Consider the following 15,147-nt stretch of genomic DNA (forward strand, 5'->3'; position numbering starts at 1 on the left):
ACGCACACACGCTGAACCAGTACTATACCCATGTGTTAGCTTATTTATTTTCTTCCTATTCACCTGCGGGTCACAGTCTCATCACTTCACTGTCTTCGGCTGTGCTGTATAGAAATGCCAATGAACAGCACAGCGCCTTGGGTATTTGATAACTTAAACAAATGACAAACAGACATAATTATATGTTAGTAAAAGAAACTGCTCTGCAAGATTTGCCAGGGATAATCCTTAATGTGTCAAAAGATGTTCTCCTGCTATGAGATACAACATTTAACTGTTGTGTACTTCCACGGTTTTTCCACCAAAACCCGACCTCACGGCAAGTACAGTCAGAGCACTTTTATTGACAACAAATTAAGTTGAAAAAGGTCTCAATCTGAGAAATATCTGATACACAAAATGTAATGTATTAGATGTTATACTTTTCCTACATATCAGACTAAATTAAAAAAATATACTAATTATATCTCATGGATAAGGACTGTGTGCAGATCTTAACTGTCCTCAAAACAGTACCAGATCCATTCTCAATGATAATAAATTAAAGAAAGAAAATAATCAAGACCCACACAAGATTTATTTCAGTTGCATAATTAATATTATGTTGATATTTCAGTTTTAAAAATATGTAGATAAGAACATAATTTGTTTCCCTCAATGAGGTGGAGAAAATCAAATTGAGTTGTCCTATTGTCGTTTATTAACTGTGGGAAGTGTAATCACAGAAAAGTGAAACAACATATAGTAGCGGATTACTGCTCTCAGGCGAAATAATATATTTTTTAAAAACTGTATTATAATAACAATATCAAAAAGCTTTTTGGATGAATTCAAGTGAAAATTTAGACCATTTCATCATACACATCTCAAAAGGCTATAGCCTACTGTGATGTTAAATATCCTACTTCATTGCCAAAACCTAATGAAGATTGTCATATCTAATAGCTATATGACTTAAAAGGTTATTTAGTATACTAAAGTTTGACTAATTAACACCCTGTTCACTGTGTTGTGATGCAGTGTCACAGTAAACAGTAAAGACTGGCATCTACTTGGAAAGTACTGTTCATCTAAAAACACAGGCAGTAAACTACTGCGTGAAAAGCTGTTACTTCTACTTGTATAAGCCTACAGTATTATACTACTACCTGTAGGCTATTAGAAACAGGTTCAGGGAGTGATACTCAAACAAAGTAGAAAACAAATCATGCTGAAAGGAACTTCTGTAGCTGTCAGGGCATATGTTTTACCTGTGGTTGGCAATATTATTAATTAATGATCTCTAAAAGAACTCAGTAGTGTTTGTTGAATGTCAAGATGGTCATAATTGTTTATAGTCAGACAGAAAATCCCAGAGGCTACTGTAAAAGGTGGAGACATTGTGGAAATCTTTCTTATGACACCCACCCAGCAGCAGCGGTCAAGTTAGAGACATCTAGGGAATTGACACCAGGTCAAAGTCCGCCTCCAAATTAAAGGCGCTAAGTTGTCGGTGTTTTTCTCTTTTAGTAGTTACAGTATTTGTTAAATATACAGTTTAGTTCACTTTTAGGCTCAGGTTTAATGTTTGTAAATGAATGCTGGTAATGTTGCTTACTTACTGTAGGCTACATGCCAACCTGTTGCTAACAGAGACCTTATAAGAGTTAGCTTTATCTAAATTATTTTCTAGTTGTGGAGACCTGACCTTAACAAACAAACAAATGTAAGTAGTAACAAAATAGTTAGTAAAAATATTAAGCATATTAGGCTTACTAACATGTAATGCTTTTTTTTAAATATGGAAGTGTGTTTGTACCAGCTACAAAACGAACTAATTATTATCCCAAATGCACATATGAGATAACTAACGTTAGCCATTTAACGTTAGTTATGTAACACAAACATTACATGTCCTTAACTAAACTGCCACAATAGTATGAATCATTTTGAAAACTAGCAATTTATATTTGAATATCATTAAATAAATTACATGTGGGGTTCTAGTTGGTTCTCTCTTGGTCATTTGCGACACTGTCCATGTGCATCTCAATCTCACAACCATCTGACAATCTTCTTGTTGTTATTTGCACTACTGTCACTGATTGGACATGGTTTTGAGTCATAGCCTATTAGGCTGTACTACCATTTAGTTTTATCCTAATTACTTTAATTTAGTTTTCTTATTCTATTTTAATTCTACTTTAATTTTATTTTAGTTTATTAAATGGTATGGGCATTCAATATTAGGTGAGAGACAAATGGTATTTAGATTTTTCTGTATGTCCTGCACATATAGTGAATTGACAATAAAAATCTTTGATCTTGATCTGGATCTAGCCTATTTAGGGTACCTTTTAACACTGTATAGTCAAGGGCAGTTGATGAAAATTAGGCATGCTAACTCTGGTTCAGTTATGAGTTATCCTAAAGCATTGCCTGTGGTGAAAAACACAAATAGGGCCTAAATAAATAATATTAGTTATTGTAATCTTATCTAGGCTTAATTATATTTTATTATTTCTAGTTTATTAATTATAATGTCTTTGTTTATTCATTACCTTTAAGAGCTTGACTTTTACTGTACCTATGAATGTTATTGTAAACCAACACCTTTGAATGCTTTCGTCTTCTACAGCATAAGCAATACTGGATGGAATTCTTTTTGGGCTCTCTGAAAGGCAAAACCGGAAGCCGTGTTTTTTTAGAACAGTGGCTTGACAGGCTGGTCCCATCAACCCTCCCCGCCACAACAGCTGGGGGAGTATTTCCGACTCAGTCACACAGCGAAGATGGTGGCAGCTACAGGAGTGGAGGTATTACGTTCGCCCGGATAAGCTGGAAAACCAGCCCCAACACTCCTGCTGTTGGTCTGTTTTTATTTAGCCCCAGCTATAACAGACAGCTATAGCCTGGATAAAAAGGGTGGCAACCAGCGGCAGACGGAAGAGGACGCACCACAGCCAGAGCGCACAGTGTTGTGTTTGTTGGATACATGCATGCCTGCCAGCAAAAACTAGTGCTGTCCAGATTGGTAGAAACAAGGAGACACCGCTGATTGTTGGGCTGCTTTGACTCCACCGAGGAGATATCCAAGGGCTTTCCTTTCATGCGCTGGGGATTTTCTACTTCTTTGCTCAAGGGGAAATGCGAGGAAAGGAAATCCAGCCTCAGTTCCAAATAACCACAGACTACTAACTGGATCTCCTCTCCAAACGCAGGAAATACGGCCTGGGAAAAAGTTTTTTGAGCTGTTGGCAACGAGAGGGGGCCCAAGGCTGACTTTTTGCACGCGTTTAATGACTTGATATAGTTGAGTATTACGTCTTCTGTATGAAGCGCTCCTGTTATTCCATAGAAAAGCTGAAGGAAAGCAGTCAAATGTTACTCACCGCTGGTGTTATTGCAGGAGTTTTGATCATCACTATTTATAGACCAGCCTGTTCCGACCGAGGCTGTTCCGACTAGCTGTATGTTTTGCCAACTGCGCGTAACAAGTTGCAGACACTCCCAGCAGAAGCAAACCTACACTAATTTGGGTCAGCGGATGGTATTTTTTTGCGCTTCTCTTTTAGGATTACGCGTCTGTGAATAGCGCATACACCTCCCCTAACCCCTCTTTGGAAGGCAGAGGGGGAATAAACGGTGGAGATCCGGAGAGAGAGTTCAGGAAAGGACGGGGCTGGATCAGTTTGAATAGGCCTGCCTGTCAGGCCTTTTATGATCTGAATCTTGGACTGGACAGGACTTCCAAATAACTCAGTCTGGAACATTTGCAAGGCCCCACTGGAATAAAGAGAGGAGGAGAATGTATGGGAATAAGACATGCAAATCCTTAACACACTGAGCCATGCGTGAGAAGAAGCTAAAGCAGTCTTAATTACAGATCACTCGCTTTTTGAATTGACGGAATTCACAGTTTATTCACTTTAGTTTGATGGCAATCATTTTTTAGCCCATGGGACATTCAGAGCATATGAAGCTACCAACGTTATGTAAAACTAGAATACTGTTTTAAGTGAGGACTGTTTAATAATTACTTATTTTTTTCCTGTAGTTTAGGCTTTATGGTGGCGGGATTCGTGTGCACAAAATTGTATTTTGCTTCGGTTTTTAAGAAGGGAGAGGAAGTGTAAATTGTCCTTGTAGTGGAGATAAAAAAGAGAGCGTGTAACTTTTGTAGCCACTTGCTCTGCACAACTGTTGACAGTCTCTATCAGTATCTGGTCATTCAGTGAAACCCTGGACCTGAACACCCCATAAAAACAACGTTATTACGGAATGAAGAAAAGTGCGCATTTCTTCTGACGCTGTCTGACTTTGTAATGTCATCAGTATCGAAATATTGCGTATATCCAGTGGAGGTCATTTCCACTCATGTAACGTCAGGACTGACTTGATGAAGGCATCGAAAACCGTTGCATCATTAACTGGTCCTTTCCCAGAAGGATGGTCAATTTAGGTGAGAGAAAGTCGGGCTCAAACCAGGAGCCTCTTTGCAGAAGGATATATGTTAATGTGAATACTGACGCAAACCCTGCGTCGGATAATGAACTGCTCAAGAAACTGGAACGACGCGTCTTGTGTGAGTGACTGTGCAGACTGCTGTGTGCGTAGCAAAGACGTCTGTGCCATGCTCACCATTCATGCAGTGTGATAATTCCAACAAACACCTTAGCTCTCTCTCTTCCTCTCCGTCTGCCAGCCTGTAACTCTCCCGCCACCTCTCTCCTCTCTGTGCAGCATGTGCGCCCACGGCGCCCACGCACCGCGTCTAATTGCCTGAGCGCCTTCCGAAGATATTATTGATATTTAACACCTCTCGTTTTCGCGTCACACCCGTAAATATGGCCACTCTGCAACATCACCGGCAGCTTCTCATGCATGGCTCGGAAGTGAGCTGTGAGTCTAGCGGGGATGGTGCCGTGACCGTGCGGATTACCAACAGCGCGCCACACGTGCATCAACATGAGTCAGTGAGGACTGCTAACAGCGGAGCAAGGGCAGGAGAAGGGGCTGGGGGCTATGGCGCTGCAAGTGAAATGAACCCTAACCTTCACAAATACAGCATCTCCAGCTGCAGCTCAGCAGACTCCAGACCGGGTTTGACCTCTGCTCTGAGGGCACGTAGCAAGGCGCCTCGGCTTTTTGAAAGCTCTGCTGCTCAGTGCTGGGACCCCAAGTTTGACTCCCCAATCCTGGAAGAGGCATGCCAAGAGAGGTGCTTTCCTCAAACGCAGCGCTGCTTCCGTTACGTCCTGTTCTACCTCGCAGTGGCAGCTGCCCTCTGGGCAGTGTATTTTGGGGTCAATAGTGACCGCTGCGACCCTGTGACCTTCCTAGCCCCCACAGCCTCCTTTTTGGTCCTCCTAGTGCTCCTCTTTTTGTTCACCTTCACCCAGCCTTACACATGGCTGTACAACCAGACTTCCTTGCTCCTGATAGTGGTCACCTTTGCCATCACCTTAGCTCCACAGATACAGACTGCTGGTTACACTGAGCTGGAGTGGGCTGGCGGTGGGAATGCCTCATATCTTTCAACCGTTGAAGGAGTACTGCGTCCAACCCCTTGCATCTCCCCTGTAGGCACCTTTTCCCTTTGCATGGAGGTTCTCTTGTTGTTATACAGTGTCCTCCATGTCCGTCTGTATGCCTCAGTAATGCTGGGTTTCCTGTATTCTGTTTTATTTGAGGCATTAGGATGGCTACCATTACTTCAAAGGAGTTATGACACTACCAGATGGGGGACAGGGTCAGTGGGTTCAGCTTCTGATTGGGAAGGAGACACCCTCCGCTGGCTAGGCCCAGCCAAAGCTTTGCTTCATTTGTGTGCGCATGTCATCGGCATCCATCTATTCATCATGTCGGAGGTGCGTTCCCGCACCACCTTCCTCAAAGTGGGCCAGGCTATCATGCATGGCAAGGACTTAGAGGTGGAGAAGGCCTTGAAGGAACGTATGATCCACTCGGCCATGCCAAGGCGAGTTGCAGATGAGCTGATGAAGCAGGGGGATGATGATGGTAGCGGTGAGAACTCTGGAAAGCGTTATTCCTCTGGTGCTTGCTCTGCTTCAGCCGTGGCAGTGGGTGGTGGAGGAATCAGTGGAGTGTCACAAGCCAAAAGTGCTGCAAGCCCCAAGAACCACCCTCATAACAATCACAAACGCAAGAAGACCTCCATCCCCCGTGCAGAGATAATATTTAGGCCCTTCAACATGAAACGCATGGAGCCTGTCAGCATTCTGTTTGCAGACATTGTGGGTTTCACTAAAATGTCTGCCAATAAATCTGCGCCGGCCTTGGTGGGCCTTCTGAATGACCTGTTCGGACGTTTTGACCGTCTCTGTGAACTAACCTGCTGTGAGAAGATCAGCACTCTGGGAGACTGCTACTACTGTGTAGCAGGCTGCCCTGAGCCCAGACCGGACCACGCGTACTGCTGCATGGAGATGGGCCTAGGAATGATCCAAGCCATTGAGCAGTTCTGCCAGGAGACATGTGAGACTGTCAGCATGCGTGTTGGTGTCCATACGGGCACTGTGCTGTGTGGGATCCTCGGAATAAAACGTTTCAAGTTTGATGTATGGTCAAACGATGTCAATCTAGCTAACTTGATGGAGCAGCTGGGTGTGGCAGGGAAGGTCCATTTGTCAGAAGCCACTGATCGATTCCTGGATGACCGTTACCAGAGGGAGGATGGCCAGGTGGCAGAGAGAGCCGGACAGAGTGTGGTGGAGAAACTGAAAGGTAAGTGGCTGTTCATCTCTGATTTCCATCTATAGAAACTCAGTATGCAGAAATGAGATTTTCAAAGCAGTCACAGATGGGATCACTGGTCCATTAGAGATTGTTATAAAGATACATTTACAATTTAAAAATTCCCAGTAAGTGATTGTCAGACTTACCTGAGCATGTGATAACATGCTGAGCACTGTGCAGCAAAAGCTAAGAATACACAGGGGCGGGACTTTATGACTTTAATAAAATGTAATGACATTTTTTAAAAGTCACACAGGATAAAGGTCAAAAGCACACATTGTCTGAACATGGTCACCAGTGTTGAGCTGGGGTCACTGCATGCCTAGACAGCTCTAAAATATGTTATCTGACCAGTTAGTCCTGTTGAAACAGTCTAACAACAGAAGCAGGAGATCAGGCTACAAGATCAAGAGATTAGAGCACCAGGAAGAGACACGTTTTGGTTTACAGCGGGATATCATTTGACATTCATTAGCAGCCAATACTACCAGTAGAATATTTTTCTTTAAAAAAATAAAGGCAGTCTCCTGCCTGCCTGGTCTCCTTATGCTATCAGTGGTTTTATAAGAATCTGTATAAATGATCAATTTATTCTGGAGAAGGGTTTTGCAGGATTTATTTTAGAGTTCCATATTTGATTGACAGGGTCTTGTGTAATCTAGATTTAAACTGTCAATCTCCAAATACAGCAAATGGATATGAACTCCTTGCTATGTTGACAACTTGCACAGTAAAACAACTAATGGACGATTACAGGACAAAGGTGATGGGATTTGGCATATATACAGCAGAGCTGGCAAAGATGTGACTGTGACATTTGTTGCTGATATATTAGATCATTTGAACAAGTGGTTTAAATTATGTCAAACAGGGTCAGTTTTGCAGTTAGGCCTTCTCAGAAATACATTCAGTCCAGTTCAAAGTGTGTAATATCCATAGGCTGTTTCTCCTCCTTTGCCATCTTTAATGATATTATATTTAAAATATGATAAATTATAGCTGCGCACATGCACACACACACACACGCATGCTGTGTTTTCATTCCTTGTGGGGACTTTACATTGACTTACATTCATTTCCTGTAGACTTACTCTAACCTTAACCATAACCACTACTTGCCTAACACCTGACCCTGACCCCAACCTTAAGCCATGATGCCACCCTAAAATTCAGTGATTTTCACAAGGATGGCCAAGTCCCAACAATGTGAATGCGTTAACAGGTTTCGGTCTCCGCGATGTAAGTAATACAAAGGCACACACACACAGACAGTTTGTCTGAATACTCTGTGGAAGGCAGCATCAATGGAACCGATCTCTCCAACAGGGATTTCCTTGTGGCCTGTCTAATCTTAGGTCTCTTGTGAACTGAGACTGTCTGCTCTATTGTCAGGCCTTATGTCAGAGTGGATTCACACTTGGTTCTAAATGGTGCTATCACTGTCTATTTCCAAACTGGCAAACAGTGACAGAGTGAGATATTGACAGGCAGCTTTTGTTGAGGGAAAGGAAAGAGGAGAATGCCATCTAGTTTCTCACTGAAAGAGACCCACAGTTTCCTGCTCAGAGAAAGAGATGACCTTAACAGTTTGCTTCTGTAGCGCAGAGAAAGGGGGTTTGACACTTTTTTTTGTAGCTAAGTGGACATAGTTTCATATTGAGACAAACCAACGGACCCCTGCTTGTAAATAGAATCACATACTTTTAGATTCAACCGGTTCTTTTATCTGAAGGCCCCAAGAAGTAACACTCAGGAAACAGGAATCAACTTTACATAAATTTATTTTCTTCTGGTTAAATGCAGAGTTATTGCAGCGCTGGGCTCTATGAGATGACAAGTCTCCAAGAGCTCTGATAATAGGAAGTAATTCACATATATCTTCTCGGGCTGGGACTGCCCTGTACATGAGTGGAAACTCATATTATTTTCTAATCCGTTGACTCAACACTCACAACATGAACAGGATACGAGGTTCATACACGGTTCATACAAATATGAACTCATATTATCTTCTAATCTGTTGGCTCTACACTCACTTATCTCTGCAATCAATTTATGCACATTTCACCAAGAAGACAAGAAATACTACAAGTTGACTCAAAACTGAATATTATAACTAATGCATGCATAAGAGCCAGGTTAATACTGATACATGGAGCTGTTAATGAAACACAGACAAATAGTCATACTGAACTTTTCCATTATAAAAGCAAAATAATACAGATGATAAGTAGAAAAATAACTTTAACTCCTGAAATCCAATCCTAACACTACTGAGGGATGTAACTTCTGCTTTGTATAAGAGACTGGAGAAGCAGAAGATGCAAGAATGGTTGAAACCAACAAACAGATCAGTTGCTGTAGGTTAATGATGTTAGCGTGTTCATCTTAAATTTAATCATCTGCCAGAGATTTGTCACACAACCACAATATCTTAAACAATATCTCTGTTTGATATCTTTCCAAAATCATTCTCTCTGAAGTTTGTAAATTGTTGTAATTGAGTATTACCAGTTTTTCACTCTTTATAGTAGAGTTCCAGACTTTACGCTAGAGCCGTTCATTCTTGTACCGGCTGCCTTGTCTAAGCTGCCATTTTCTTTTACAACACTTATTGATTCATGCACACCGAGCTACCCCTTTTCTCTACTGCTTCCATTCCAGTGAAAGTACATTAACAACAGTTTATACCTGCTAAGATATTTGGTTTGAAAAGATGCTACACAGTTGTCAATAGACTCTGTTACATTTAATAACAGATATGTGAAATAGAGCTTTTATAAATAGGTGTCTGGGTTTCCCTTGCCTGACGCTGTTTGTATTAGTACAGTGTTAAACCAAATCATTTGGTGAATTTCTTTAATTACCCACCTTTCTGCGTCCATTAGCATTCTGCCCTCCTCCATTTCTGTCCCTTTCATGTTGCACATCTCTCCCTCTGCTTTTCTTCTTCATTTTATCACATTCACTGGCTCAGTCTCTCAGCCTGTTGCTCTGGCCTGTACATGTGGCCTCCTAGGTAACCCTGCTTTATTGTGCCTGTCTTTAGTTAAGGCTTTGGTGTAGATCCTTCAGCAGATTGAGTGATTTGCCTCAGATTGCTGTGTTAATACTGTATAAACCACCAGTTATCATACTTCTGCTTTTTAGCTGCAGGAATGAGTCATATCTGTGTTGACAAAAGAGGTAATGATGCAGGTATGTGTTAAAGAATTTAAATACGATATGAAATAAGCAATGCTGTCATGCTTCAGGCAGGACACTGAGATGTTTAGACTAGTTAAAGCATGAACTGTACACAAGTACAGTGCAGTAGTATATTATATCCACTTTACAGTAATCGTGTGAAGCTGTTTCATAAAATTAGAAGATTACAATGCATTCGCTGTATAATGTAAAAAAGTACAATATAATCAAAAAATGTTTCTATGAAGTTGATCTGTACTGTAGATTGTAGCAGGACATTGGTTGCACTGTATTTTACTGACATTTTAGGATGTCCAGAGCAGCTGGTAAATTGACACACAGTGGATTTAAAACAGTTATAATTTGAATTTTGCAGTTTTTGTTAACTTTTTTAATGTGATATATCCTTATACACGCAACAAAAATGTTGCAAATAGCAGGTTCATCAAACGGGATCGGTGCGATTCTACAAGGAAGCAATGTCTGCACAAAAGTACTGTTGCTGGCTCAGTTATTCAAAATAAGATTCTTACGGCTGTTTTAAAATTGATCTGATCTATTGATATGTTTGCTAAGCTGTCAAAACTGGGTTGGTTTCAAATGTGCCCTATTGGGTCACTAGAGAAAGGCAAGAAGTCACTAAAGATATCTTGGAAGTCTTCAAATCATACAATTACAAATTCATTGGATGGCTTTGAAACTGTCACATGTGCATTTGAACAGCTTGTGTCTGCCTGTCGCTCGCTCAGTCATGGACAGTCACTCTCATTAATCCTTAGATGTGCTTGTCACACTCTTCTCTTTTCCTACACTTTGTTCACCATCATTGTTTCTGCAGTCTGTGTCAGGGTGTGTGTTTGTGTGAGTTATTTTTAGTAGCATTTCATTGAAGTACATTAGAATTTGCAGGTTTTTCTGTCTCTTGAAAACTCAGTTTTATTTTCTGTGTTCACTTTGTTTAGGGCATCAGGTTTTTTCTTATTCTACTACCATTTATTTCCAATGAGGGACTATGATGTGTATATTTTCTGTGTTTGTGTTTTGCCTTGTATCTGAATCTCCCTTGTGTCACTTGTTGCTCCCAATTGTGCTGTCCTCTGTAGTCCACCTCTACCTCATCTTTTTCTGTTTCTAGCACTCAAGCACAGAATGATTTCTGGCAGGTGGTGAGGATTGCAGTTTTCTGCCCTGGGTTTTTGGTCCTTAGGCTTCCCTTGTTGAGTCCTGTTGCTTGGGGAAATGACGTTGTTGAGTTCTAAGACTCCTTTTAAGAATGCTGTGTCAGATGCACTGTCACCTACTGGAAATACTCCATTTGATTTCATTTTGGGGGGTGGGGGGCAGCTTGTAACTGCAGAACTGTCTCATCTTGTCTCCAGCTGGATGCTTTCATTGGCATCGTCATTGTAATTTACTGATTTTCTTCATCTCTGGATGTTTGTATTCTTCCGGTTTTGCGCCAGTCACATGATAGAGAGTCATCAACATTTCCATAGCTGAGTGTGGATACTCCGGAATATACGCCACTGTATTCTCACATGGGCTCACTCAGACATTACACAGACTTTGTACTAGGGAGATGGCAGAGTAAAGTCTGCTTAAGGTCTAGGTCCACTGACTCAGACATTTATGTTCTCACATACAGCTCCTCCGGGTAATGGCTCCATAATTTCAGGGTTCCACTGCATCCTCTCAGTAGTGTTGTTGATTGGCAACTCCCAGTTCCATCTTTCCTCTTGTTTTCCCCTGTGGAGTCATGGAAATTCAGGGACTTTCAAACTGTTAGGTGCACACATTCAGAAACTTGTTTGATGGTGGGGTTTTCCTGGTGCATTGATGTCATGTGATGTTTTAGCCTCCTGTATGGTTTCTCACCAGCACTGCTTTGTTTTATACTGTCCATAGACAGGCCTTTGTGACAGAAGACATTTTGACACGTCATTGTAGATAATATTAAAATGAATGATCAGTGTTGGTGTTGTGTTGGGTCAGTCACACCGTTATGGCTTACTGACACATTTAAATAGAACAGTGACATTGTCAGCATAGCATTTTTTTTTTTTACATTTCTGCTGTTTAAAAAGGCACATTCCACGCAATCTAGAGCCTTGAGATTGATTGATTAATTGATTGGCAGAAAATTTTTCATTGACATCTTAACTAACTGTTCAACAAATTTTCAGGCAAACATACCAAATACTTTTGATTTAACAAACCCAAAAGACAAATAGGTCATGAAATTAATAAAGCAAAATAATTTGATAGATTTGTCTACTTCTGAGAAGCTCCTTTGACACATAACTATAATAAAGCACTTTAGGAGCAGTGGAGGAGAAAGACAACAGCATTTCCTGTTTATTTTCTACAGCTGTTTCCAGTGGATTTAAGTTTTATTACAGAACACAGGATGAAGAAAAAGCTGCATTATAACCGGCTCTCCTCCTCAGATCTTCACCTTTTGATGAGAGCTGCAGTGCTGCTTGTCCAGTCAATCAAAGTGTGTGTTTTATAATAAAGATAAGGCATCCAGGGCATAAAACAAAATGACCGATCAAAGTCTGTGTGCCTTAGGCACACATATGCAGGTGTTTACACACACAGATTGATCACTAAGCTAAAGCTTAAGGGTAGAAACTAATTTAGAACTTAATGCTAATACAGTAAATTCTGTACACATTCAAAACTCTGTACTTTTTCTTTTTTCTCTCCTGCTCTGCTTTTCTTGTGCTGTAAACACAGCAAGCATCTTACTGTAAACATACCCTGTGTTTCTTTGTATGCAAGCAGTACAACTGTCTTCTCCCAGTGAGTGTGTGTGCGTTTCTGTGTGTGTGTGTGTGTGTGTGTTATATGTGCATCTCTATGAGAATGACAGTGGACATAAAGTTGAGCGGAGACAGTTGCCCTCAGGCCTGGTGTTGTTTTGCCCTTGTTACTTGTACCTCACTGGTTGTCAGCAACACTGTCGCTGCAAGGTTCAAAGGTCTACTGCAGTTCCTTGGCTAGGTGGTCTCTGTCTCTGTGTGTGTCTTAATGTGTTTGATAACAGAGTGAGAAGAAAATGCTGTCTGCTAGCATTAGAGCTGAACATGTGAAAACAGAGGAAAGACGGGACCCAGGCAGGAATTCACTGATGGAGGGATCATACATTGTGAATGTTACAATGTAAATCACTTGTTATAGCAGCAAGGCTATAAAACCATTTCTAAAGTGTTGTCAGGAGCACAGTGGGCTCAATAATTGTGAAACAGAAGAAATTTAGAACCACCAGGACTCTTCCTAGACTTGGCTGTCAACCTGAGTAACTGAGCAAGACCAACCTTGGTCAGGGAGGTGACCAAGAAACTAGCAGTCACTCTGACAGAGCTCTAAGTCCTCTGCAGAGATGGTACAACCTGCTGGAAGGGTGACCAGGGAGGGCACTAAATCATAATTTAACAGTGACAGCCAGTAGCTAATGAATCAGCAGAATGTAAGGGGAGGCCAGTAGCTCTGACAGAAGAAGCTCTCTACAGATAGTCTTCTGTCTTCTCCTTCCGAAATCCAGTTGCTGTCTAGTCAACTTACTTTTATTCATCTAAACCATATAGTTCACTGGAAGGCTGCCGTTCCTATTGCTCACAAATGTGTCGAGTCAAATATGTATGTGTGTGTTCAGTGTTGATAAGCATGCCCTGCCCTGCCCTTGCTTGATTGTAGATGCACACACACTTAATCTTTGACTATATAGTCTTTCCAGGCAGTCCATGTACTACACCATGCCATGTTTCTTTAGAAGTCACATTTAATTTCTGTAAATACCTGAATCCCAAACTGATGAGTCACCTGCGTGTTTTGTATTTGATCTTTTTGACAGGTCTGTCCAGTCTTTCCAGAGCGTTTGTGTGAGAAAGAATTAAGGTTGCTCACACTTACGGTTGCATGCAAGGTGTCAGTCTTTCAGTGAAGCATTGCATTACAGCAACAGGATACATTACAGTCTTTACACGTGCGTGTTTGCCTTTAACAGACACTAAAATGTTATCACAAAGTTATGGCCATATGAGACTGTGTAATGATTTACTGGAATGTGACTTAGGCGTATTCACTCATTACCTGGTCTCATTTGCTGTTGGTGACTTGCTTTTCTTTGTCCTCATGCACCACCCTGGTGTAGTTTTCACCCTGGCGGTGAAATGCATTGCATAAAATATCTAGACAATATTTCAAAGTTAAATAGATGTTTAAAAAAAATCAGTCTTCCATAAACAACCAAAATGTGTGAGAAACACAATGGAAACCCAGTGCTCTATCAGAATAGGCTTTTGTGTTTGTGTGTGTTGCATGGGTGACAAGACTGGGTCATGGATTTCTGTACACTTTCATTTCGAGTTTGCAATCATGTATGTTTGCAGCACATCAATATTTTCCATTAATCTGCTGGTGCTTCTGTGTTTGAGATTCCACTTTTGTGACTGCCGTACTGTGGCAACAGCAGCTGGTTATGTCTACTGCCCAGTGTATTTATGTGTGTCTTAAACAGTTGTTCTCAATAATAGATATGGAGTCCCAAGCATGTTAAAAACCCACGGAGTTATACAGTATTACAGCATTTTTTCTGTATGTATTTGTTTAATTATTCAGTTGTAACTAAATCCATAAAGTGTCCCACAAAAACCACAGCAGTGAAGTTTTTTTTTAAACACTTCTGTTGCATCCATATGTCTAATTAATAATAAAAAGAATGCAGCTTATATTTTTGACCATATTGTCATTGTTTGTGTTAATAGCTGGGTCCTTTGTAGGGTGGAAGGTGGTGGTACCAGTATAAACATTTATTCATGCCTTTCCCCCTAATGTGTGTGTGCAACTGCAGTGTGTAGTGAATTTCTAGAGGGGAGTTGTCTGTTTGGCAAAGGGCCTTACTTGCTTTGTATGGCCACTTTCTGTTATGGTGCACTCGAACACAGAGTGAGCGAGCAGATAAAAAGCGGACCCAGGTGGCTGGCTTCGGTGCAAGCAGTGAGGTTTATTTACAGTGAAGGTAGTGACATATATACAGGAGGAGTAAGGAGGTAGATGACCGGGTGTCAATCAGCAGCAGCAGAAAAAACAGTCAGTGGTATGGTGGATGATGATGTACCGGGCTGCGGACGCAGAGGTCACTCCTGGTCTGGTCGAGGTGGAGGTGATGATGGCTGTAGACAGAAGAGCAGGGATAAACTGGGTAAGGGAGACTGTGCA

At 41.2% G+C, this 15,147-nt stretch overlaps 1 protein-coding gene across 1 annotated transcript in view; it reads left to right on the forward strand.

Moving 5' to 3' along the window:
• Positions 1-4,449: 4,449 nt before the first annotated feature.
• Positions 4,450-15,147, forward strand: part of LOC109972278 (adenylate cyclase type 9-like) — a 36,662-nt gene continuing 25,964 nt past the window's right edge. Inside the window, exon 1 of the mRNA XM_020621013.1 lies at positions 4,450-6,726. Within this exon, the coding sequence (XP_020476669.1) occupies positions 4,827-6,726 (1,900 nt within the window). The 5' untranslated portion in view covers positions 4,450-4,826. The remainder of the gene's footprint in view (positions 6,727-15,147) is intronic.

This window comes from Monopterus albus, unplaced genomic scaffold (genome assembly GCF_001952655.1).
Source record: "Monopterus albus unplaced genomic scaffold, M_albus_1.0 scaffold252.1, whole genome shotgun sequence".
Lineage (NCBI taxonomy): Eukaryota > Metazoa > Chordata > Actinopteri > Synbranchiformes > Synbranchidae > Monopterus > Monopterus albus.